Genomic DNA, 24,557 nt, shown 5'->3' with positions numbered 1-24,557 from the left:
CCTACCATGCATGTCTTTGGACCGGGGAGGAAACCGGAGTACCCGGAGGAAACCCCCGAGGCACGGGGAGAACATGCAAACTCCACACACACAAGCACAAGGCGGAGGCGGGAATCGAACCTCGACCCTGGAGGTGTGAGGCGAACATGCTAACCACTAAGCCACCATGCCCCCCCCCTGGAAGTTTATGGAGAGTAATGATGATTTTGTATATATTTGTTTAGCTGAAGCTTTATCCACGTTCAATCCCAGGGTTTGCTCAAACTGTTGGACATGACAACATAACCTTCTGTGACAGAGCGCTAGGACGATAAAGCGACTCACCAAGAGGTCTGAGGATAGAGGCGGGAAAACATCAAGGAGAGTACACGAAGGACATCTAGAGTGAGCAAGCAAAATCGGGAAAGGAAGGGGAAGCACGCTGGCTTGTCTTTGCTCCATGATTAATGGGTATGGTTCTGAGCCGTTGACCTTGAGCTCTCAGTCATTACAGGTGGCTGCTTATGGGAGAAAAGGCAGAGCAGATGGGATACATCATGCCTTGCATACTAACATAAAGGGACATTTCACAGTATTAACACATTGGCTCACCTCAGTATTCAACATGTGCTGTGGTAGTCATTTAGAGACACCTGATGAACAGTATGTGATTCGGTTGCGAGCTTACGAGCTTAGTTCCAGTGTTTGAACACTAGACAAATACCCTGAATTTTTTGGCAGCAAGGTTAATTTCTTCATTTACAAGGTGAAATGCGAAAAGAGCAGTCTGTAAATTTTAGACACTTCTGCTATATGGCCACCCAATTCCCTTGCTTCAAGTCTCCACCCCCACTGTTAAAACTATGTATGTTTCTTGAGATGCCTTTTAGAGATAAAAGATGATCTAGTTATCTTTTTTAAAGCTGGAGGAGGGAATCCTCCAGAGTCTAGTCATTTTTTTAATTGTGAATGAATGGATGCTTTTAAAATGAGTTCAAGTACATAGCTCGGAATGAACAAGGATTTTTTTCTAAAGACGGAAACAGATACAGACACTAACAGGAGGTATGTTACTGATGTTTTTAAAAGCTTGTCATAAAGGTTCACAAAACATCTGATTAAGACTAGAGGTGTGCATTGCTCAGGGGCTTAGTGGTTAGCACGTTCGCCTCACACCTCCAGGGTTGGGGGTTCGATTCCCGCCTCCGCCTTGTGTGTGTGGGGTTTGCATGTTCTCCCCGTGCCTCTGGGGTTTCCTCCGGGTACTCCGGTTTCCTCCCCCGGTCCAAAGACATGCATGGTAGGTTGATTGGCATCTCTGGAAAATTGTCCGTAGTGTGTGAGTGTGTGAGTGAATGAGAGTGTGTGTGTGCCCTGCGATGGGTTGGCACTCCGTCCAGGGTGTATCCTGCCTTGATGCCCGATGACGCCTGAGATAGGCACAGGCTCCCCGTGACCCGAGGTAGTTCGGATAAGCGGTAGAAAATGAGTGAGTGAGTGTGTGAGTGAGTGAGTGAGTGAGTGTGTGAGTGAGTGAGTGAGTGTGCATTGGGACTCAAAACCTGCGGGTTGTAAAATTAAAAGTCACATAAACAGGAATTTTTTTACTTTCATGAAGGACAGAAAAAGACCAGACCATGGACCTGAACAATGCATTTATACATCCTTAGTAACTTCCTGGTCAGGGTCATGATGACTTTCATTTAGGCTACTAGGCTACAATTAGGCGATAAACTAACAGTTCAGCTGCATTACAATCCAAAATATTAAGTCAAAGTATTATCAATTCAGTCAGTCAGTCAAGGTCGTAATGATAATTGTATCAAAATACATTCATCCAGAAAAACCACATATGGTGTTATTTCTCTCATTTCCCACATGCTGTGACATCGTCGTACATATTGTACTTTTTCTCTATTTCACATTCAGAGTAGATTTACAGCATTAATGCAGTTCTATTTTCAGGGTTTCCTTAGGATATGACATCATGATGCTACCTTTAGGAAACATCATCATAATTATGCCTCTGAGTCACATCATGACCCTCATGACCTCCAGCACAGAACTTGAGGGGTTTTCTGAGGTGACTTTGGGGCCTTAAGCAGCACTTTTGTTTCTTTTGTATTGTGATCTTGCAGTTTTTTTTTTTCTCCACACCAAATGCAGATGTATGACACGATTGGACAAACCATCCGCAAGATTGAAATTTATATAGTGGGATGTACCGCCGTGTGTCCCTCATGTATTATTCAAGTGCTCGCCCCTGATCCTTGCTCGGATGCACTGCTAACGTGGCAGTTTATTTTCCGTGGTGCCCCCTTCAGATACGCTTCACCTTGATATCAGCATGAACAGTGGAAGGGGGGTGAAAAAAGAAAACACAACGCCTCCTCTGCATAACAATCAGCATTTGAAATGCAAATCAGCCTTAACTGATGATATAACATCTCATCCTATTTTATATTCCGGTTTTAAACCAGTGATTTTGTTAACTTGTGGGCTGTAAAGCAGCAAAGCTATCTTGTCCTTCCTGTAATTCTGCGTGGGAGATGGCGACGCGTTCCATTTTTTCTGGCATAAACACATCCTTGGTATATCATCTCTTTCAGTAACGCACAAGCCCTCTAGGTAAATACCCACCCACAGCCACTCATAGACACACCGTGACACATGGCAATCCTTCGATGTCTTAAATTACACACACTGGGTTTATATTAACAGCATCGATATTGCAGCAGGCGTGGCAGCCATCCATCAACGGGGCAATTTCATCACAAGCCGAGGCCCATTTCAGAAGAAATAAGCGCAGCCGTTTATCAAAGCGAGTATTGTGAAGTGAAGCCTGGTAGGCTTATGGACGCACATCTTTATTAAAAGCACTGAAATGACTTGTACCTCCATCTACTGTAGTCAAAGCGAGGCTTTCAATAAAGCTTCAGGAGTTCTACTATGGTGGCCAACAACATGAATGCTTCCTTAGTCCCCCTTAAGTATAATTATAATAATAATAATAATAATAATAATAATAATAATAATAATAATAATAATAATATGTGCTTGTATGCATATGTCAGACTGCACCTATATAAATCCATTTAAGTGTATTAGCTTTTTACACCCTTATAATCCCCTTTAAATGTATTAGTCTTAATATTAGTCATGAACTCAATGTTACGAGTGAACTCAGTGAAACAAAATTAAGATTCAGGGCTTTTTAGAAATTAAGCAACAGCCAGATATCATGAATGACTCGTTTTAGTATGAAACTTTCAATAATAAACGATTCATTTATTCATTAATTTTTTTTTCTATTATCTGCAAAATAAAAGAAAAAACAGAAATGCCTCAGAACAAGTTTCTTTCTTTCTTTCTTTCTTTCTTTCTTTTATAACTTGGAACTTTCTTGAAAAGCCTGGGAACAAGTATAAATATGTATTAATTTATTTATTCATTCTGTTTTTCTAATATTGTCAAATATTCACTTTACTCTATGTCACTCAAACAAGACAAAAAAATTCAGAAGCCCTGAAAAACCATCCATTTTCCTTCAGCCCCATTCTGCTTCACCTGCTCACTACCATTTCTCAGTAGCCGGCAGTGAAGACCGTCCATCCCTATAATGCATGTGTAGTGCAATCACTATCCTTTCTCCATCTGTCTTTGAGCACCTAATATCACCCACAAGGCACTGCACCACAACCCCATTTCATCTGAGAGCTCTCAGAAAAAAATAGCTGACTGGGCTTCGGATGTCATTTGGACAAACATTCGAACGCATTTGTGTTGTAAGTGCAGTGTCACAAGAGAGGATGTTTAAAGAGGTTTGAAAATCTGCTCAGGCAGAAAAACCTCAGAAACCACAAGATATTCAGACAAATATCTGCAGTAGGATTGCATACTGATAATCTTTAAGATAAGACAAGACAAGACAAGACAAGACAAGACAAGACAAGACAAGACAAGACAAGATGTCATTAGTACTGTAAAAAGAAGTTCAAAATGAACTGCATGCCAGCAATTAATATCTGTTCAATCCTTCCTCAAGAGAAAATAACATCATTGAGCTAAATCTGTCCTTAAAATGTACAAATCCTTGCAAACGATTTATAGTGAATGAAATTAAAAAATTGTATTCTGTGGCTAATATTTGCAAACAAGGTTTAGAATTCAATTTTATATAAACTCAGTGGCGGGGGGCACGTTGGCTTAATGGTTATCACGTTCACCTCACACCTCCAGGGTTGGGGGTTCGATTCCCACCTCCACCTTGTGTGTGTGGAGTTTGCAGGTTCTCCCCGTGTCTTGGGGGTTTCCTCCGGGTACTCCGGTTTCCTCCCCCGGTCCAATGACATGCATGGTAGGTTGATTGCCATCTCTGGAAAATTGTCCCTAGTGTGTGAGTGCGTGAGTGAATGAGAGTGTGTGTGTGTGCACTGCGATGGGTTGGCACTCTGTCCAGGGTGTATCCTGCCTTGATGCCCGATGACGCCTGAGATAGGCACAGGCTCCCCGTGATAGAAGCGGTAGAAAATGAGTGAGTGAGTGAGTGGATGAATAAATAAACTCAGTGGCAGTGTGTAAAATCTTTTAGAATAATCTAAATCAGCAAACAGGAATGTAAACAGTGTCAAACTGGACCAAAAAACACAAGAAAGAGAAAATGGTCAGAATTTCAAATCAAAATGAAATGACAAAACCTTGACATGCGAGATGACATGCGAGAATGGTGCATCTTACACCAGTGGTGGCGATGAATGGAATTGGGTGGAGAAAATAATATATTAATAATAATAATAATAATAATAATAATAATAATAATAATAATAATAATAATAATAACAGTTTTTGGTGGCACAGTCTTTTACAAAAGTTAAGCAAATTCATAATTATTTGTAAAAACACTCTTCAAGGTGGCCACTGTTTTAGGCAAATAATCTACTGTTTTGTAAAATTTGGTCTAAAATTTTAGAATTTAAATTTTCATTTTTTTTTTTTTACCACAGATTATTGTAACATTTTTACACTTTCAAAAAAAACCCTTACAAATTCAACAACGAACGTCTGTAGATAACTTCAGATTGTAGTGTCACGTGTTTTGCTCCAGACTTAAACGATGTTTAGCGACCTTGCAGGAAATTTTGTCTTTCTATTCTAAAAATTGTTCATGTTCGTTCATTTCCCGCTTTAATTTACATTTGGGTTTAAATCTGGAGCTTTGCAGCAACACAGCATGCATGATCTCATCGGATCTGTCTTGAAGTTTGGCAGTAATTCTGAACAGAGTAATGAACAGTACTTGAGCGAGCTCTGAACATGCGAGATAATTGAAAATGAATTGTTTTATTTCTGTGTTGTCTGTGATTGTATATACTTTACTACATATTGTTTCACTTTCTTTGACAAATTTTTATCCTCGTGCCTGGTCATTGAGCAGAAATGCCAATGTTGGGTCACACATTATTACCATTATTGATTGGGTTTCGGACAATATGTCGATTGTTGCAGGGGAAGAATTTAAAGCGGCGTCTATATAATTTTCTTCTGTTATGCTTTTTCATTAAAAAGGTCAATACAATGAGTGCTACTGGTTTTATGGTTCTGGAGAGCTGGAGGTTATTTATGTCACAGTACAGCATTTAGCAGCAACATCAACCACAGCATGCGTCATTCAAGTGGAACAACCAAAATTTAATCACTCTGGGGAACATAAAAAGGTCAGTAGTGGGAGAGTTGAAGCAGATTTATTGAACCATGGACCCTGTAGACCCACATGGTGTCGTAAAAAAGGTTAACTATGGGATCGAAACCCAAAATTGGACTATGGGATTTCACTGAGAACAACCCATACATACTCAAGGTAACAATCATTAAAGAGTTAGAGGATTTGCACAGATTTGTGGATTTATCAATTTAAGTCATACATGACATCAATCCTGATCTGGAGAGATCATTTGCAGTAAAATGTTTTTGGGTTTTAATTGTTCATGTCGAGGTCTAATCTTTAATTCGTCCTTTGTTAACCGTCAGTGACTCGTCAGCCATCTCCTGACGAGACTTGACGTCACCGATTCTTGACTCAGGCATGTTCAATGTCATCTGGAGTAATGGTTTGTTTGAACATAAATAATTGAAGTCTTTTCACTTCACACCCAAAAATTAGAGATTGTAGATTCTGTTGAGTGCCAACCATCCTACCAAGATGTGATGGATTTTTTTGTCAGCGTGTCTTCTTGTTTGCGTGATATTTCAAGGACGAGTGGTCGAATGTTTGTTCGTTATCCAAGCGTATCATTCCATTAAAGCAAGGTCAAGATCAAACATCTGAAATTTATTTTTTTCTTTAATAGAGCCTTTCCTATTCTGTTTATCTATCCTTCTATCCATCCATCTATCCATCCATTCACCACTCTCACTCTCACTCATTTCCTACCGCTCCCCGTGACTACCTGTCACGGGGAGCATCTCAGGCGTCATCGGGCATCAAGGCAGGATATACCCTGGACGGAGTGCCAACCTATCACAGGGCACACACACACTCTCATTCACTCACACAATCACACACTACGGACAATTTTCCAGAGATGCCAATCAACCTACCATGCATGTCTTTGGACCGGGGGGAGGAAACCGGAGTACCCGGAGGAAACCCCCGAGGCACGGGGAGAACATGCAAACTCCACACACACAAGGCGAAGGCGGGAATTGAACCCCCAACCCTGGAGGTGTGAGGAGAACGTGCTAACCACTAAGCCACCGTGCCCCCATCCATTCACCAATCACTCAATATTTGTATTTCATTTTTCATTTTACATGGAAGTGCACACAGGGTGGAGATAGGAAGAGGACCCCCAACCCTGGAGGTAGGAGGTAAATCTGCTAATCAAGTATATCAAAAGTAGTTCAGGCATAAAAAGTATTCACAACAAGGACTAGACTTGGAAGATGAGGTCTTCACATCAAATTGTTGGCGAGTATGTCCTATACTTTTCTCCCCAATGTGGTCACCTACCAATTCCCACAAGCTAACCGTCTACTATTGCTGACAGCTACCGAGCAGGCACTGTGGAGAACAACACACGCTCCCTCTGAGACAGTGAAGCCAGCCAGCTACATCTTCTCAAACTGCTGCTCATGCTTAACACACTTGGAGGGAAGCACTGTGAATCCCCCACACATATATGAGCTCAAAGACTCCTGTGATTGGTTAGTGTTGCTGTGATTGACAGGTGAGCAAGAGAATACCACCCTAACTGGCTGTCCACCGGAAACTACGTCATCATCGGGAACTCGTTCGATCTCATATCAGTAAGATGAACACTTTACAGTTGCACCAATTGCCAGCTGATTAGCATCTTACTAACAAACAAAAGTGTATTCTTACATTTTACGAAATTAAGCTTAATGCTACGACGGATATTATAAAGTTAATCTAGGTTAATGTGTGAATGGGCAGGGGTTAATTTAGCCTCTGATGCTCAAAGCAGGTGAGCAACATAAAGCCGGTGTAGAAAAGATGTTCAGCTTTGTGTATTTGGTGGAAAAATTACTGCTGAAAATGAGAATGCTTTGTGATGGCGAGATTGAAATGAAATGGTTCCTCTAACAGATCCAGAACGTTCTTAAATCTTTTTTTTTTTGTGTGGATTTCATTCATTCATTCATTCATTCATTCATTCATCTTCTACCGCTTATCCGAACTACCTCGGGTCACGGGGAGCCTGTGCCTATCTCAGGCGTCATCGGGCATCAAGGCAGGATACACCCTGGACGGAGTGCCAACCCATCAAAGGGCACACACACACTCTCATTCACTCACACAATCACACACTACAGACAATTTTCCAGAGATGCCAGTCAACCTACCATGCATGTCTTTGGACCGGGGGAGGAAACCGGAGTACCCGGAGGAAACCCCCGAGGCACGGGGAGAACATGCAAACTCCACACACACAAGGTGGAGGCGGGAATCGAACCCCCAACCCTGGAGGTGTGAGGCGAACGTGCGAACCACTAAGCCTTTTTGTGGATTTAAAATTTGGAAATTTTTACAAAGTTTTTTTTTTTTTTTTTTTTAAGATTTTCACTTTAATGCCTTATTAATGTTGAACAACCTACAGAAACACTTAAAACTCACTGTGCATCCTTCATTAAACAACCTTGAGTATAAATATGTTGGAAGTTGTTTCTGTGATATTACTATGTCTATCTACTATTTTATGTTGTATTATGTGTTGTTTGATATATTTTGAATATACTGTATATGCGCTCTGTGCTGAATTTGTGATGTCTTTTGTTTATGACTCCATCTTACAACCACAATATCCTTTGTTGAAGACCAATAAATGATTTGTTCTGTTTGAATAAAGAACATGCAAAGCACAGGAGCTCCGTTGTCAGCCCACATGTAAAGACATCTAGGGTCTCCACCTCTGCTGACACCTTTAATGGCCACCATTAATGCCTTTTGTTTCCAATGGACAACGCCTTTTGTTATCATCCTACTGTAGAGATCTCTGCCACCACCTCTTTTGACAACTTTATTGCCCATTGCTACATGCCTTTTGTTATCCATGGATAACGGCTTTTGTTGCATATAATTTTTAGCTTTGTATATAAATACACCCTGTCTGTCTTAATAAACTTTGAAGAGCAATGCTAGTCGAACCCTGACTCTGTGTGGTGGTTCTTTGGGCAATTCTTCCCTGACCTCAGCTCAGTGGTAAAGGCAGCATCGGAATCAGACTTCTTTTACAAAGTGAACCCAAAAGAAAATTCTACCTTTGTGTCTTTAAATGTTGTTGTGTCAAGGGTTTCATTTATTGCAGACATTTAATGAGGTTTGATAATTAAATAATTAAACCTACAGTACAGTATGTGTTCTTTTGTGACGGTCATTTGTCCCTCACTGATATTTTCATGTTCCCAAATATGTAGGAAATGTAAAAGAAATTAAAAATAAAACATTCTGTCTTAACCCAACTTAACAAACCTTAAAGTATAATCACATTAAATGTCACAAATAGTTGTTATTGAATGATTGATTGATTTATTTAATGTGTAAAGCCATTGAAAAACACATGCTTTTCCGTGAGTCATCCATTATGCGTTATTTTCTTTGTGTCCAACAACCTTGGGATGATTCTCGTTCAACCTTGGGATGATTCTCGTTCAACCTTGGGATGATTCTCGTTCAACCTTGGGATGATTCATGTTCGACCTTGGGATGATTCTCGTTCGACCTTGGGATGATTCTCGTTCAACCTTGGGATGATTCTCATTCAACCTTGGGATGATTCTCGTTCAACCTTGGGATGATTCATGTTCAACCTTGGGATGATTCTCGTTCAACCTTGGGATGATTCTCGTTCAACCTTGGGATGATTCTCGTTCAACCTTGGGATGATTCATGTTCGACCTTGGGATGATTCTCGTTCGACCTTGGGATGATTCTTGTTCAACCTTGGGATGATTCTTTTCAACCTTGGGATGATTCTTGTTCAACCTTGGGATGATTCATGTTCAACCTTGAGATGATTCTCGTTCAACCTTGGGATGATTCTCGTTCAACCTTGGGATAATTCTTGTTCAACCTTGTGATGATTCTTGTTCAACCTTGCGATGATTCTTGTTCAAACTTGGGATGATTCTTGATGATTCATTTCCTGAAGGTCCCTGGAACAAATAATGAATGAAGGACAAAAATAGTTTCCTAATTTTTCCCTTTTATTTTCAGTAATATTTTGAGGCGGATAAAGTCACATCGAAAGTACAAACCTGTTACACATATTATGATTGAAAGTAAATGATTAATTATACATCATCCTCACGCCGTTAGCGTGCATCCTAGTTAACCAGTAATGTCACCAGTAATGTGTTAACGCACTTTTGGATTAGTTCAATGCATGTTTTCTGAGATTCAGTAGTGAAAATAATAATAAACAAATGACTGAACAACATGATGAAAATGTTCTAATGAGGATGAACAAATTGCTACATACTGAGCTCACCGCTAACCTGCTGTATCTGAATTCACAGTGTTTGGCAAACAGACGACAATTAACACAACAGGTAGATCAACAGAACTCCTCTAGATACACAATAGGAGGCTGTTTGGGGTTTACAGATGATTGAACAGCATATTTTTGACTTTCAGAACAACAGCATTACGATAATAAAAGAAAAGGTTTGTGGTTTCTTTAAATTCATGTCTCCAGCTTCGGGGTCTAAGAGCCAGGATAATAGGACCCGCTTGATTTAACAGTTTGGTGTCCCGTTCGTTCTGGGATTTTTATATAATAATTTTTATTAGGATGAAAGAAGGCGTACTTGCTAAGATTAGCGCCATAATCCACCTGAAAGAACTGGCATGTTAGCATAGCTGTCTTAAATCCACTTAAAAACCCACAGAAAAGACTTTATCATGCAGCTGGCCTCATATAGGCCTTACACAAATGTGACAAATAGACTTACCCACTAACCCCCCTGTGTAATGAATATTTAGCATTTAGGGCGCATTTCAATTTGATCTATCATCATGTATCTCCTCTCATGGGAGCAGAGTGCAGCGATAAACTGCTGTTAAATATGGATGTTCTCCAGGACAGGCAGACAGAAAGAGTGAAAGAAAAGGGAGGGAAGGAGAGTCTCAGGTTTATCGAGACAGTGTTTAAGCAGGCCTGCTGTTCCGAGGAGATAAAGCCTCGTGGTGGAGCTCGCTCTCAGAGCTCAGATGGGCTAGTCACTGCAAGTGGGTGACGGCTCAGAGCAGAACCGACCCGCTGATCCAGAACCGGCTCTCCTTACCTACAGGACAAAGTGGCAAAAGGGCTCACACAAGCTCTGATTCTCCACTTCTCTAGTTCCGGCATGTCTCAGATATGGATCGGTGTTGTTGGTAAAACCTGCAGTTTTTCAGTCTCATGCTGTAGGGAACGAGAGATTTTCCCAGACCAGGTTTTAGAGGCTTACAGTTCCTCAAGCACTAAAGCTCGCCGTCTGGGGTGAGAAATCAGAGCGGAACTGACATTCAGAAAGCAAATACATCCAGCGTTCCACTTAAAGCTGAAATACTGTATAGTCTTGTCCTCATTTCCTGTGTCAGTGACTTAGGGGTTAAGGCTTTCCTGTAGTGATTTAAAAATTGTGAGCTGAAATCTCATACACTGTGTTCTTGAGCAAGACCTTTTACTGTAGGTTCCAAAGCTATCGTCAATCCACTCGCAGTTTGTTTCTTTGTAGAAAGGAAGTAACAGATACTAAAGCTAACTAATTAATGCAAAATAATTAACAAGCTAATCAGTTTGAATACTGGTTGCGTGAGTTTTCTGAAGTCCGATAAGTGTTGTATTATCTCACTAGCAGCTAGCATTGCTAGATTTAACTAGAATTGATGTTCAAGCACATACATTAAGTTTTCCTGTTAAATCTGAAATACTATAAAAATCGTTTGCAAGCTAAAAGCATTTCCTGTGAAGTGGGGGTTTAAGGGTTAAGGCTTTCCTGTAGTGACTGGAAGGTTAGCTTAATTCAGGCGAAAATTTAACTGTGTGTACATTCTAACACTAGTAAGTCACTCATTTTGCTCGTAGTTTGTCTCTTAAAGGCATGAAATGACAGCTATTAAAGCTGACTAGTTAAACCCAAAATAAATAACATGCTAATCAGTGCATAACTGGTTGTTCGTATTTGAGCACAAGCAGCTAACTACTAGATACTTGCACACAAAAGAGGCACCAACTGACATCTCTGCTACTTCCGTCTGAGCTTTAATATAATAATAATTATGATTATTCATAAATTCTCTATTCATGTTTCATTGTGAGGTCTTAGTCGACAGGGTAATTATTGAGAAATTCAAATGTCACTTGTCGCATGCTGCTGAAATTTTAGCTCATTGTCATTCATATACATAAAACATGAAGGTCGTCTGCGTACTCATACGAATGTACTCTTAACCTTCAACTGCACGGCTCAGTGGAAATGGAAATACGAACAATTTTCTCTGAGGAAAATGCTATTTGTTTATTATTAAACTTATCCTAATTAGGTTTATCTGCTCATACAGCTGCTAAACATGCTTAGAAAAACGTCTGGACTGTACACCTGAGGTAAGTGATGCTCAGGATTAGCAAGCATCGCTCTGATTAACAGCAATCAAGAGTTTTTCCGTTCCATTTCCATTAGCTATTCGTTCACAGAACAGTAGACCCTGTTCAAAATACGTGTGTCATGTGTAGCAAGTGGGCAATTTATGGGAGGTTCTGTAGCAAAATACACTCGCTTTTAAGATGTAAGAGGACCTCCTTTAGAGGCTGAAGTGTGGCACACAGTAGCAAATGATCCCCAGGAGGAATATGGCTGGGACAAATTGGCCCAGAGGTGGAAAGAGAGAATACATGCTGACTTTAGTAAAAGTGCTGCTACTTCTGGAGCAATAATTCACTTGAATGAAAGTAAGGGTAGTGAAGATAATAAACGGATCAAAGACGATTAAATATGTTGTGTGTGGGGGTAAAAAACTATGACAGCAATTCATTTTGTATTATGTCTATAATTAATACGGTTCATCTGTAAATTTATAAATTTTTATTGAGCTATATTTTTTTATCACACCATCATTATAGACGCTATATAAACCAAATATAATGTAAGCCGAATACTGGCGCAGTTTCAGTTACCTAATATTGATGCTAGCTGATGTTAATGATGTTAAACATATGTTCCTATATGTTACTAGCATGGGGGACACGGTGGCTTAGTGGTTAGCACGTTCGCCTCACACCTCCAGGGTTGGGGGTTCGATTCCCGCCTCCGCCTTGTGTGTGGAGTTTGCATGTTCTCCCCGTGCCTCCGGGTTTCCTCCGGGTACTCCGGTTTCCTCCCCCGGTCCAAAGACATGCATGGTAGGTTGATTGGCATCTCTGGAAAATTATCCGTAATGTGTGAGTGAATGAGAGTGTGTGTGTGTGTGTGTGTGCCCTGCGATGGGTTGGCACTCTGTCCAGGGTGTATCCTGCCTTGATGCCCGATGACGCCTGAGATAGGCACAGGCGCCCCGTGACCTGAGGTAGTTCGGATAAGCGGTAGAAAATGAATGTTACTAGCGATCCAGCAAAGACGATCTCTTCCTGTCAGGTCTCTCCTCGGACGTTCTCTGTGGAAACATTAGGGGGCGCTTCGGCAGCATGTCGAGTCACGTGTTTCTCGTCTGGCCATTTTTACACCTTCATAATATCCTTAGCAAGCTATAGTCTGTAGCAGCATATTTTAGCTATATTTAACAGCTGTTATTTGGTCAAATGTTAAGAGCGTTGTCTAGCTGACTCTTCGTATAACATCTCTCATCTGACTGAATCTTTTTGAAGTAAAAACTGCCCAAAATTTACACACCCGCACTTTATTTATCAATCATCACATTTTTCTTTTCACAAGAATTTCACTGCATGTTGTATGGATCTGGTCTATCGCACCACTCAGATAGGTAAGATTAAAATGTACGAAATCTCTACGTCGTCATCTTTTTTTCATTCGAATAGTTTAAAACCGAAGATATTTGAGAAATTGGAGGAGGTTACCTCGTCGTACTTCACTCTCAGGCACTATTTATCTCATGAATAATTTAAAATGTGCACGGCTTTCAATCGGGTGTCAGATGCATTGTTGTTATTTTGCTCTGTAACATTAAAAAAAATACAGCAATGTTGAATATTTTTATTCTGGAAAAAAAAATGTTTTAAGTATACAGGAAAAAATTAGGATACAATAAACCATGTTACAAGATGGTTCCTGTTGGTGATGTCTTTTAGGAACAAAGTACACGTTTTTACACAAAAACCAGAGCATGACTCTTATTCCATACGCTTATTTAAGCTTTGATGTAAATTCCACCTACTGAAAATGTAGTGAAACATAAAGAAAGGGTTTCCGCTTTGTATATGCTTGAATTATGGGTTGCCAGATTGAATCGAGGCTTGATTTACGGTGAGGTGGAAGTTGTGTACTGGTGTGTCGGGTCTCGAGAGTGCCTTTAAATTCAGCTCAGTTATGATGTGTGAAAGACGCAGGAACCGTGTGTCGGGACTTCAAACGGATCCGTTTGATTCGCCCACACTGCTGAGGGAAAACGTGACCCATCAGCCTTTGATGACTCACGTACTCCTACGGTGAAGAGCCAAACACACACACACACGACATTTTTATGCCATTCAGCATGAGAACACGTGGCTGATGTACACGGTGCAGTTTCCGAACCAAACCGTCGATACTTTTTTTGTTTGTTTGTCATTTAACAAAAATAAAAAATCATTTTAATTCTCCACCCACCAACATCGCACATCAGATAAAGACCCGACAGCTGAACTAACACTAATTTCAACGTTTCGTTTTGAAATTTCGACTGGAGGAAATGCGTTTACTTTTTCTTTCTTTCTTTCTTTCTTTCTTTCTTTCTTTCTTTCTTTCTTTCCACCCACATCACTCGACTGAACACTTCGCACCGTTTATAGACGATCAAACCATTCTCAGTAAGCGGTGGCTGCCTTTAATAATCAAGAGCTTGTGCGCAATTATCTCCCTCTAAACCACGTTTCTGATCAATCCTCAATACCGTTTCGAATTTATCCCTTACCTTCTTATCCCTAGCTAATTAAACCGACTGGTAGCCGAGCGAGGAAGCAATCATGCAAGGGCTGCAATTACGGCTGTAATTACCCTTTGCATTTGGGATAAAAGCCAAACGGCTTCGACTAATTATCGAGCGCAGATCGTATCTGTGCCGGGAACGTAAGAAATCCAGGCTTGTGATTGGTTAAAATCAGAAGAATGGAGTTGACACAAAGACGAACAGTGAGACAAGTTAAGCGTACTGTTACAGCATTCTGAGCACATGATCGATCAACTCATTGGTCACTTAATTACACAGAAATACAGACACTGAACACAGTAACATTTGACACGGATACAAGTGACATTTTCTGCAGGGTCGAAGCAGCACTTGGGGGAGTTCGTGCTTTCCCAGTCACTTTGTATTTTATACAACGGAGCTAGAAAACTAGAAGGCATTTTTTTTCTATTCATTTCTTATTTCTTTCCATCGCTTCATTCATTTCATTTATCCAAAATAATTACTTAATTCCACAACGAGACCATGACCAGCTGGATACTCAAGACTCGCTCGAGTGTCGACGTCTCGTATCCAAAAGCTCCAGATAGTATTTATAAAATTCAGCGATTTTCTCTCGAATGTGATGAAAAACAAACAAACAAACAAACAAACAAACACTACAACTGTTCCGACACTGCAATCACATTTTTTTCAAACACATCACAGTCACCAAGATAAACAAAATAATAAAAAGAAACGAAAAGGAAAAATTCTACCAGGAATGATTAACATTGATGATACGTAGAATTAAAGGAAGAAAAAAAAATGCTTTAATAAATTTCCGATGCTGAAGCATTTCCGGCTGTGCGTCTGCGATGTTTTTCGATCGGTCATTAAAGAGTTAGCGCGTGTTTGATTTAACAGATAAAGGAGCGCACAGGAACATGGGAATCCACTGAAGACAGCACGAGACGAAATTTTTTTTGTCCTCCGATGAAGGATAAAATAAAAACAGAGAGGCAGAGAGAGTGTTTTTTTTTTTTTTTTTGAGGCGATACATAACTGAGATCCACCGGTCAAGTTTTTTTTCTTTCCTTACAGTAATTTAAAAGCCACAGCTTGGCAAATCAGTAGGACATGTTATTGCATTGATTCTGGATCTTAGCGTTAATGTTAGAAAAGTTCCGATAGTGCAGAATCATGATTCACTGGGCTTGGAAACGGTACACGATCTGTCCTTTTTTTTTCGTGAGGAATTATTTACTTTCAGACAGAAGAATCGATCTTCATCTGCAAAGGAAAAAGTAAGAACTCCTTCTGCTATCACACAATATACCAAGTATGAGACAAAGTGCAAAATGAATCTGCCAGCGAAGGATCGTGGTAATCATGACCAGAACGCTCATCCATGAGGAAGATGTTTGACTGTTCCTCAGGCTTCCTGAAGCCCCACCATGGCACAGCTCTTGGTCCACAGCTTTTCCTGCAGCTGCTTATCGTAGGAGCTCGCTGAGGAGATCTTCTTCTGACCGTTGTACAGGTACAGGCCGCCGAGTCCCTCCAGCTCAGACGCGGCGGCTGCGTACACAGCCGTAGACGCTCCTTCGGCCGGAGTCTGTGCGAGAGAAAGAGATGCTTTTTAAGAGCCGGCTTTTTTCCTTTGAAAGTAACACCCACAGACGTGGAGCATTAAATATTGGTTGAAATTAATATAAAATCTGATTAGGTAAAGGAAAGAAAAATGTTTAATGTGTTTGAGCATTAATCGTGTACTACAAAAAACATTAAAAAGCTTTTTAGAGCTTTTAAAGTGCTGCTTGTTTTTATTCTAACAGCAAAATGACTTGGCAGTGAAAATGTGGCTGATAGATTTGAGGTAAAGTGCTTCGTTTTATAAAGAATTGCATATATTTCAGGGCTTTCCTGCCATTATACACTCTATACTTCACTTTATATGATAATTTACTGTTCTACAATTAGAAAGAAACCCTTTACAGCTATAGTGTATGTAAGGAAGTAAATAAAAGTGTGTTGCATCATAGCATCCATCCATACATCCTTTTTTCTGTAGCGCTCATCCTACAGCGCGTCTATAACCACCTACATCTTACAACACGTATAAACGTACTGAATTAATTATTCATTATTTAGAGCTATGGTGAGTTTTCATTTTTAGGAGTCTCATGTGTCGGCGTCTTTGGAGTTGTCCTTCGAGTGAGACGCTTCAGGACAACGTGCTTGAACGCTTGGAAGCTGTTATACTGTAACTATATAAAAATGACAAACATCAAAATTGTTTCGCAAACAGAATGAAAAATATGTAAGAGAAGTGATATTAAAACAGGTTCTTTTCACCTCAGACACTGTGAGATTACAATGCAGGCGGTCGGTTAGTTCCTGACCTCGGACGGATAAATTACGGAAGCTGCTCGGCGTCGTGGAACGCCTGTGGCATGGCCTGTGCTTCAGAAAGTCAGCCCTGAGGCTGGGCGAGAACGGGCAAGCAATTTCCTCTCTCCTACCTTCCACTTTCCCATTTGAGAGAATTTGGATTAGGGTCAGTGAGCCTTTACACAAACTTTCACTTGGCCAAGTGGAATCAATATTCCAAACAAAAGAGAAAGAAAAGCCTCTTCTGAGGTGGCCGTCGCCACACACACACACACACACACACACACACACACACACACACACACACACACACACACACACACACACACACACACACACACAGTCTGCATGCCTCGAAAGAACAAACTGTCAATACTTCACCCAAAAGGCAGGCAGAGATTCACCTTATTCTCAGAGAAAACACACTTTCCTGCTGTTTTCTCCTGGAGTCATGATCAAACTAGACTGGAAACCACTGAGATAACAGTTTATTAGGATTGAATTCTGGAGACTTTACTTATTTTTATTGCTTAAGACAGAGAGACATAAAGAGAGAGACAGAGAGAGAGAGACAGAAACAGAAAGTGAAATAGAGAGGCAGACAGTCGGGGGGAGGGGGGGGGGCAGATGGACAGGTGTACATAATAAAGTGTAGTTGCCTGCTAGCTGGAAGTAGTTGAAAGTCTCTGTATAAACCGCAGACGAAAAGCCGCTGTCCTGTTTTGCAGGTGTATCAGTACTTGCCCTCCTTCTTCCTTGGGTAGTTACAGCGCACTCTGTGGCACCCAGTGCTTGTCCCAGAAGTCGTCCTCCAGCGCAGTTTGCATCTCAGCCAGATGACATGGAAGAGGATCTACACAGGCCGACTTTTGCCAGAAACAGGAAGCTATTAGGTTATTAATGACTAAGTTACGAAAATTCTGGTGTTATCCATTTTCCTTTTCCCAGTCTGCCTTTGACCTTTTCTATGGCCTGCTCCCAATTCCTCTGTGTGGTCACGTCGTCTCCTAGAAACACGACTAAGTATGTGAAGCCATCTCCTCGCCAGGTCAGACCTTCAGGAGGATTTGGCTTCCCTTCTGTCAATTTTCCACACAACAGTGCATCACTTTTACTCCGATTTACCTTTGTCGTGAACAATACATTAAAATCATCAGTTTCATTAGAACTTGCACAATGTTACGTTGTCTGCTAATAAAAAACGGTTACATCATCAGGATAACCAGATAGGTGAAGGAAATATAAACTTTTCCTTATCTGTTGTAAAAGCAGTTCTATGGCAAGAGAATACAGCATGCCAGATAGAGCGCAGCCCTGTCTTACCCCCCTATTAACCTTGAACGGAGTGCATAAGCCACCATTGACTCTAAGTATGCTCTCCACGTCACTGTAAAGAGCCTTAACAATGTTTATAAAATCCTGGCAAAAGCCAAAGGCTTTTAAAGTTTTCCGCAAGTATGGACGTTTGACTGCGTCAACGCTTTTTCTTGATCTAATGGGGCACATTGTCAAAAATGTACCTATTAAAGACACAGTAAATCTGGTCTGGATGGATGAAGTGGTCCATTACTTTATTCAGTATATTAGGTAGAGCTTTTCAGAGCAGTTTGTAGTCAGTATAGAGAAGCAAATCTGGGTGCCAGTTTGTAATGTTGGTAAGGTGCCCTTTTATGGTTAAAAGGGTGAGGACTGCCCTGCGAAATCTCAATGCTAGCCTTCCTTCAGCCAAACTGTTATTAAGTACCTGCAGCAGGTCCTCTCCTAGTACTTCCCAGAAACCATCGATCCCTTGTGCTTTCCCTGGCTCCGTACCCTGAAAGGCTCTGTGCAGTTCCTCTAGGGTCAGAGTTCTACATTAGCTGCTTCAGATACCTGGAGCAAGTTGTTGAAGAAAACACTATCGTGACTGTGTTCTGGCTCGAGTTCGCTTGTGTACAGCTGTTTATAAAAACAAACCGCTCTCGTTCTTATATTCCTGTTGTTATTAACCTGTACCCCTGTTTTGTTTTTTGTCGACTTTTATCCACTGATTATTCGGGTTGGCTTTATTAAGTAGTCTACAGTCATTGGTTTTGTCCAAGTTTTTTCTTTTTAGCGGCACTTTAAACACTACGAGCTCCGTCTCCATTTCACTGCCATCATCCCTCTGATTATTTTCCAGTTGTTCCATGTCGCTGTTTGTTATCGGTGTGTTGGTGTTGATGTGTTTTTGTTCGTATCTTTGTTTGTCTGCTCCGTTGAGGTCGGTCCAGCCTCTGCAGGCCCAGCAGCACATTCCTCCTCCACAGCAGGGGTGGTCTCAGTGGTGGGCTCTGCCTGAGCCAAACCGGCCCCAGAAGGGCCCGCGTTTGGACCGGAGGAGGAAACTGGAGTTCCCGGAGGAAACCCCCGAGGCACGGGGAGAACATGCAAACTCCACACACACAAGGTGGAGGTGGGAATCGAACCCCCAACCCTGGAGGTGTGAGGAGAACGTGCTAACCACTAAGCCACCGTGCCCCCCATGTAATTTTCTCCATTCGTTTTATAATTTTTTTTTGTTGAGACAAGTGCGAACTAGGTGTCCTGTTTTCCCACAAATTAAACATTTAATTTTTTTTAAAAAAGTAATTAAATTCATCCAACCAAAACCAGTTTCGTGAAACCAGTTTTCCTTAGCGAGAAAGCGTTTGTTTTAAAGTGTCATCACTAATAACCAGAGGGACATTTGAAATCGTCACTTTTTTAGCGTTCTAGACGCCGACAAAATGGATTCATGGCCCACCACATTCACTACAGCTAGACAACACACTTCTACACTCACGGATGTCACCACTTTCACCCCAGGAAGCGGCGTGTGAAGCCCTAAACTACCTGCACCTGGGGCCGCTCTGCTGCCATAAGCACAACGATAAATAAGAAAATAATTCACCCCACAAAAAACAGAAATTATATTACTTATAGAAAAGAGATCGAGGTTTCTGACAAGCACAAGCAGCCACACTTGGAGAGAGAGAGAGAGAGAGAGCAGGAAAGAGTGAGAGAGAGAGAGAGAGAGAGAGAGAGAGAGAGAGAGAGAGTCAGAGAGAGAGAGAGATACAGAGAGCAGAAAAGATTGAGAGAGAGAGAGAGAGAGAGAGAGAGAGAGAGACAGAGAGAGAGAGAGAGAGAGAGAGAGAGAGAGAGAGAGAGAGAGAGAGAGAGAGAGAGAGAGAGAGAGACAGAGACAGACAGAGACAGAGAGAAAATATAAAAACAAGAAAAAGAAAGACATTTTTGAAATCCATGGTAATAAAGAATGAAATGAAATCACATTTAGATTCAGAGAGCACAAATTACACCACACTTCTTCCCTTTAAACAATTAGAAAGCAATATAAATTTGAATAGAACACAAAATCTTAGGACAGGTCGCAGTGAGTAAAGCAAACGTCTGGATTAAATCGCCGTGCAGCTGCAGTAATATTATCCATGATGCGCTCGTCCAGAGTCAAGAAGGTTACAAGGTCAGTATGAATGAGGACAGTAAGGAAAAACTTCTCTTATTTAAATGCTCCGTGGTCAGATTTCCACCCTTTAAGACTCCTCAATTGTTTGGCACTTAACTTGATTTTCCAACCTTATTTTAGTTAATGTATAATTCATAGCTATCTTAATAATAACCCAAATGACTCAAGAATATGACATAAACACGAGACACGTCTTTCTCCGTCTCTCTCCTTCTCTCTGTACCAGAAAATTCTGCCACTGACTGAGACGATGCTAAAAATATCAAAATATTCCAAACAACTAGTTACAACTTCACATTAAAGCTGCTGAATTTGTCTTTTATTGTTTTAACATCCGGATAATCTGTCAGAAATCCCCCCCCCGACACCCTTTTCCCCCTGATGCCTTTCAAAATAATTTCCTGATGCGCGTCCCTAATTTCTTTGTCTATCCAGTCGTGAAATGATCCCTGATGCTTTACATCCATTATTCATGATGGTGCTGCTCGGTGAGATTTTAAGGTGCATGTCTTCCAGCGGTGCATGGCATGTGTCTGAAAAGCCAGAAATGAATAAACAGATGGAAAAGAAACAATTTTGGATCTGAATCGTCAAATGTTTGCTGTTTGCAAGTGTTTACATTTATAACAGCAATAGACACGTGTTTAGATGAAACTGATATTTCAATATTTTTCACATTTATTGAATTCCAGAAAAATTCAGAAGAACTTGTGTATGTTTAAATAATAACACTGAACTCATAGAGGCCACACCTCCTTCAATTAGACCACACCCCTTGACTGAGACCACACCCCCTTCACCAAGACTGAGTCACAGAGGCCACGCCTCATTGATGGGCCACACAGCCCATCAATGAGACTGAGTCAGAGGCCACGCCTATCTAACTGAGGCCACACCTCCTTCAATGATACTGACTCAGAGGCCACACCTCCTTCACTGAGGCTGACTCAGAGGCCACACCTCCTTCACTGAGACTGAGTCAGAGACCACACCTCCTTCACTGAGACTGAGTCAGAGACCACACCTACTTCACTGAGACTGACTCAGAGGCCACACCTCCTTCACTGAGACTGAGTCAGAGGCCACACCTCCTTCACTGAGACTGAGACAGAGGCCACACCTCCTTCACTGAGACTGAGTCAGAGGCCACACCTCCTTCACTGAGACTGAGTCAGAGGCCACACCTCCTTCAATGAGACTGAATCAGAGGCCACACCTCCTTCACTGAGGCTGACTCAGAGGCCACACCTCCTTCACTGAGACTGACTAAGAGGCCACACCTCCTTCACTGAGGCTGACTCAGAGGCCACACCTCCTTCACTGAGACTGAGTCAGAGACCACACCTCCTTCACTGAGACTGAGTCAGAGGCCACACCTCCTTCAATGAGACTGAATCAGAGGCCACACCTCCTTCACTGAGACTGACTAAGAGGCCACACCTCCTTCACTGAGACTGACTCAGAGGCCACACCTCCTTCACTGAGACTGAGTCAGAGGCCACACCTCCTTCACTGAGGCTGAGTCAGAGGCCACACCTCCTTCACTGAGACTAAGTCTCGGGATGCACTTATTTCCAGGGATTTCAGAACAGCGTAACGGATATTGTGTCATCAGGTAGGCGTGGCCTATTTGATAATCTAACCCTAACCCTAACCGTAGTTTTTGGTTGTTTATTTGTCTTTGAAAATAGCTTAACTGTAAGATAATAAAGCATAATAGATATAAAATATAAAATCTACCTGTATTATCCATCGTAGGTACGCTCTTTTTTTTTTTGAAAGAGGGCGTTTTTACAAGACCTCCAGAAACACACCCACTTTACGTCGTGGTAACGAAACCCCTTGAATTTAGTGAATGCCACTAAGTCTCAGAGGCCATGCCCTATTCACTGAAACAAAGTCGGAGGCCACACCTCTTTCTCGGAAACCGAGTCACAGATGCCCCGCCTCCTTCACTCTGACTTACGAGATGAAAACACATAAGATGTGTTAAATAAACGAATCCTATTAGTGTATCATGTTGAACTGCTGATTCTTTACACCCATGACTCCATAAATCTTGAGGTTTTGTAATATACACGCTGTGACGCTCAGATACGTGAAACTTAACAAACACCTGGATAATATGCGAAAGGTTTCACCGTTTCTCCTGCACGTAAGACGTGTGTGTGAGAAGGAAAATCACCATGGCAATGAACATCCCAATGAATCAATATCAGCACTCATCATCTTGACAAGAGCAGGAGTTTCACGGAAATTAAATCCGGATGAGAAAGATAAGTGTGATTTTTTTTTTTTGTCTGAAGGCCACTAGAAAGGCTGCCGGCTTTACGAGCCACTCTGAAGGGTCCTTTCATGTCAGCATAATCACCTCAGAGATTCCGAATCCAGGCTTCCGAATATGCATAAAAAACTAATAAAATTCACAGAGTCACCTGATTTCCAAGCACAACACAAACCACAATACAGAAAATGACCAAATTTTACCATTTTACCATATTTTACCAAATCATTTAAAGGGAAAGCAGCCGCCCACGATTACCCCCCACACCCCCACCCCAACCACACACACACACACACCTACAACCTCTACAAAAACACACAAACACACTTATCTTCTTCTGATGTGCAGACATAAAATAAATCCAATTATCCTTCACCTCGATACACATCATGACGACCAACTAGACGATTTTCTAGTTAAATTCCAAGGGACCAGCTGGCCTTGTTGACAGCCACGAAAACAAATGCACCAATTAAAAGACCGGGAAGTGGACAGAACAGTGTCACATCCCAGGTTGAGGAGAATCATTATCATATTACAGCGTATTCCGAACTGAGGGCTGGATCACAGAGATAAATGCTGCAATAACCACATGATTTCCATGTAAGTCATGTCAGTCCAAACACAATATCACGTTATTGATGGCTTGGTTCCTGGTAAAATAAAAATGATTACCAACCTTCATGGAAAATCAAACTCTACCACTGGAGATATACACTTGTACGGGTTATTCGGGGTTTCTATGGATGGTTATGGGTTTATAGTTTCTAAAAGGGGATTTTTATGTGGAAAATTACCTGATGAGGAAATACATTGAGGAGCGCTACATAAATATGGCTAAATATATATATATATACGTATATATACGTATATATAAAAATTCTGCATTTTTCCTGAGTGTTTTCTATGTTTTTTTTTAAAGAAACGTGTATATGAAGTGAAGTGACGTGACATACGGCTAAGTACGGTGACCCATACTCAGAATTCGTTCTCTGCATTTAACCCATCCAAAGTGCACACAAACAGCAGTGAACACACACACACACACCCGGAGCAGTGGGCAGCCATTTATCCTGCGGCGCCCTGTGAGCAGTTGGGGGGTACCTCAAGGGCACCTCAGTCGTAGCCGGGCCGAGACTCGAACCCACAACCTTCAGGTTACGAGTCAGACTCTCTAACCATTAGGCCACGACTTCCCCTGTATGGTTATTCTATAGTTTTAACCGGATTAAAAAAGGCAAAATTACTGGCACCTCACCATTAAAATTTTTCCTCTTTGTGTAATTTCTAAATTAGAAACATCATCTTGTTACTCAGAACATTTGTATTATTTGTACCTTTGTATTATTATGTCTGTGCGTACTGAGATTCCTTTTTAATTAAGATCCCAGTTTTCAAGTTACGATTCATTTTCATTACGTAGGCTGACATTTATTTTTGTCCTTCAAATATTTCTGTCTTGATTAGCGTTTACATTTTGGTTAATTATCTTGTTTAAAGAAATACATCATGTCTTGACCTCATGGCAGAAGCAAATTACCATTTGTATTTTAGGCAGAAATATCCTGGTACTTGAAAATACATGATTTTTTTTTTTAATCCATTTTGGTTTTGGAGTAAAATCACCCAAAGTGTCAGCCGGTTCTCCTTGTATACGGTGTCTATTCTCAGTTTTATTTTTCAGTAGTAACAGCAAGCTTCTTGAATTGTTTGTGTAGAAAATCTTCATTCGTTGGAAGGGTGCCAATATTTCTGGAGCTGACTGAACCAAACTTGGTCAAAGAGCCGTGCTGAGTTCCGTAACCAATCCAAAG

General features: G+C 41.1%; 1 protein-coding gene across 1 annotated transcript in view; it reads right to left on the bottom strand.

Moving 5' to 3' along the window:
* Positions 1-13,674: 13,674 nt before the first annotated feature.
* dhrsx (dehydrogenase/reductase (SDR family) X-linked) overlaps positions 13,675-24,557 on the bottom strand; it is a 45,686-nt gene continuing 34,803 nt past the window's right edge. The window contains exon 7 of the mRNA XM_060860070.1: positions 13,675-16,196. Coding sequence (XP_060716053.1) covers positions 16,014-16,196 — 183 coding nt within the window. The 3' untranslated portion in view covers positions 13,675-16,013. The remainder of the gene's footprint in view (positions 16,197-24,557) is intronic.

This window comes from Tachysurus vachellii, chromosome 24 (assembly GCF_030014155.1).
Source record: "Tachysurus vachellii isolate PV-2020 chromosome 24, HZAU_Pvac_v1, whole genome shotgun sequence".
In the NCBI taxonomy this organism is placed as follows: Eukaryota; Metazoa; Chordata; class Actinopteri; order Siluriformes; family Bagridae; genus Tachysurus; species Tachysurus vachellii.
This window is presented reverse-complemented; position numbering and strand designations above follow the sequence as displayed.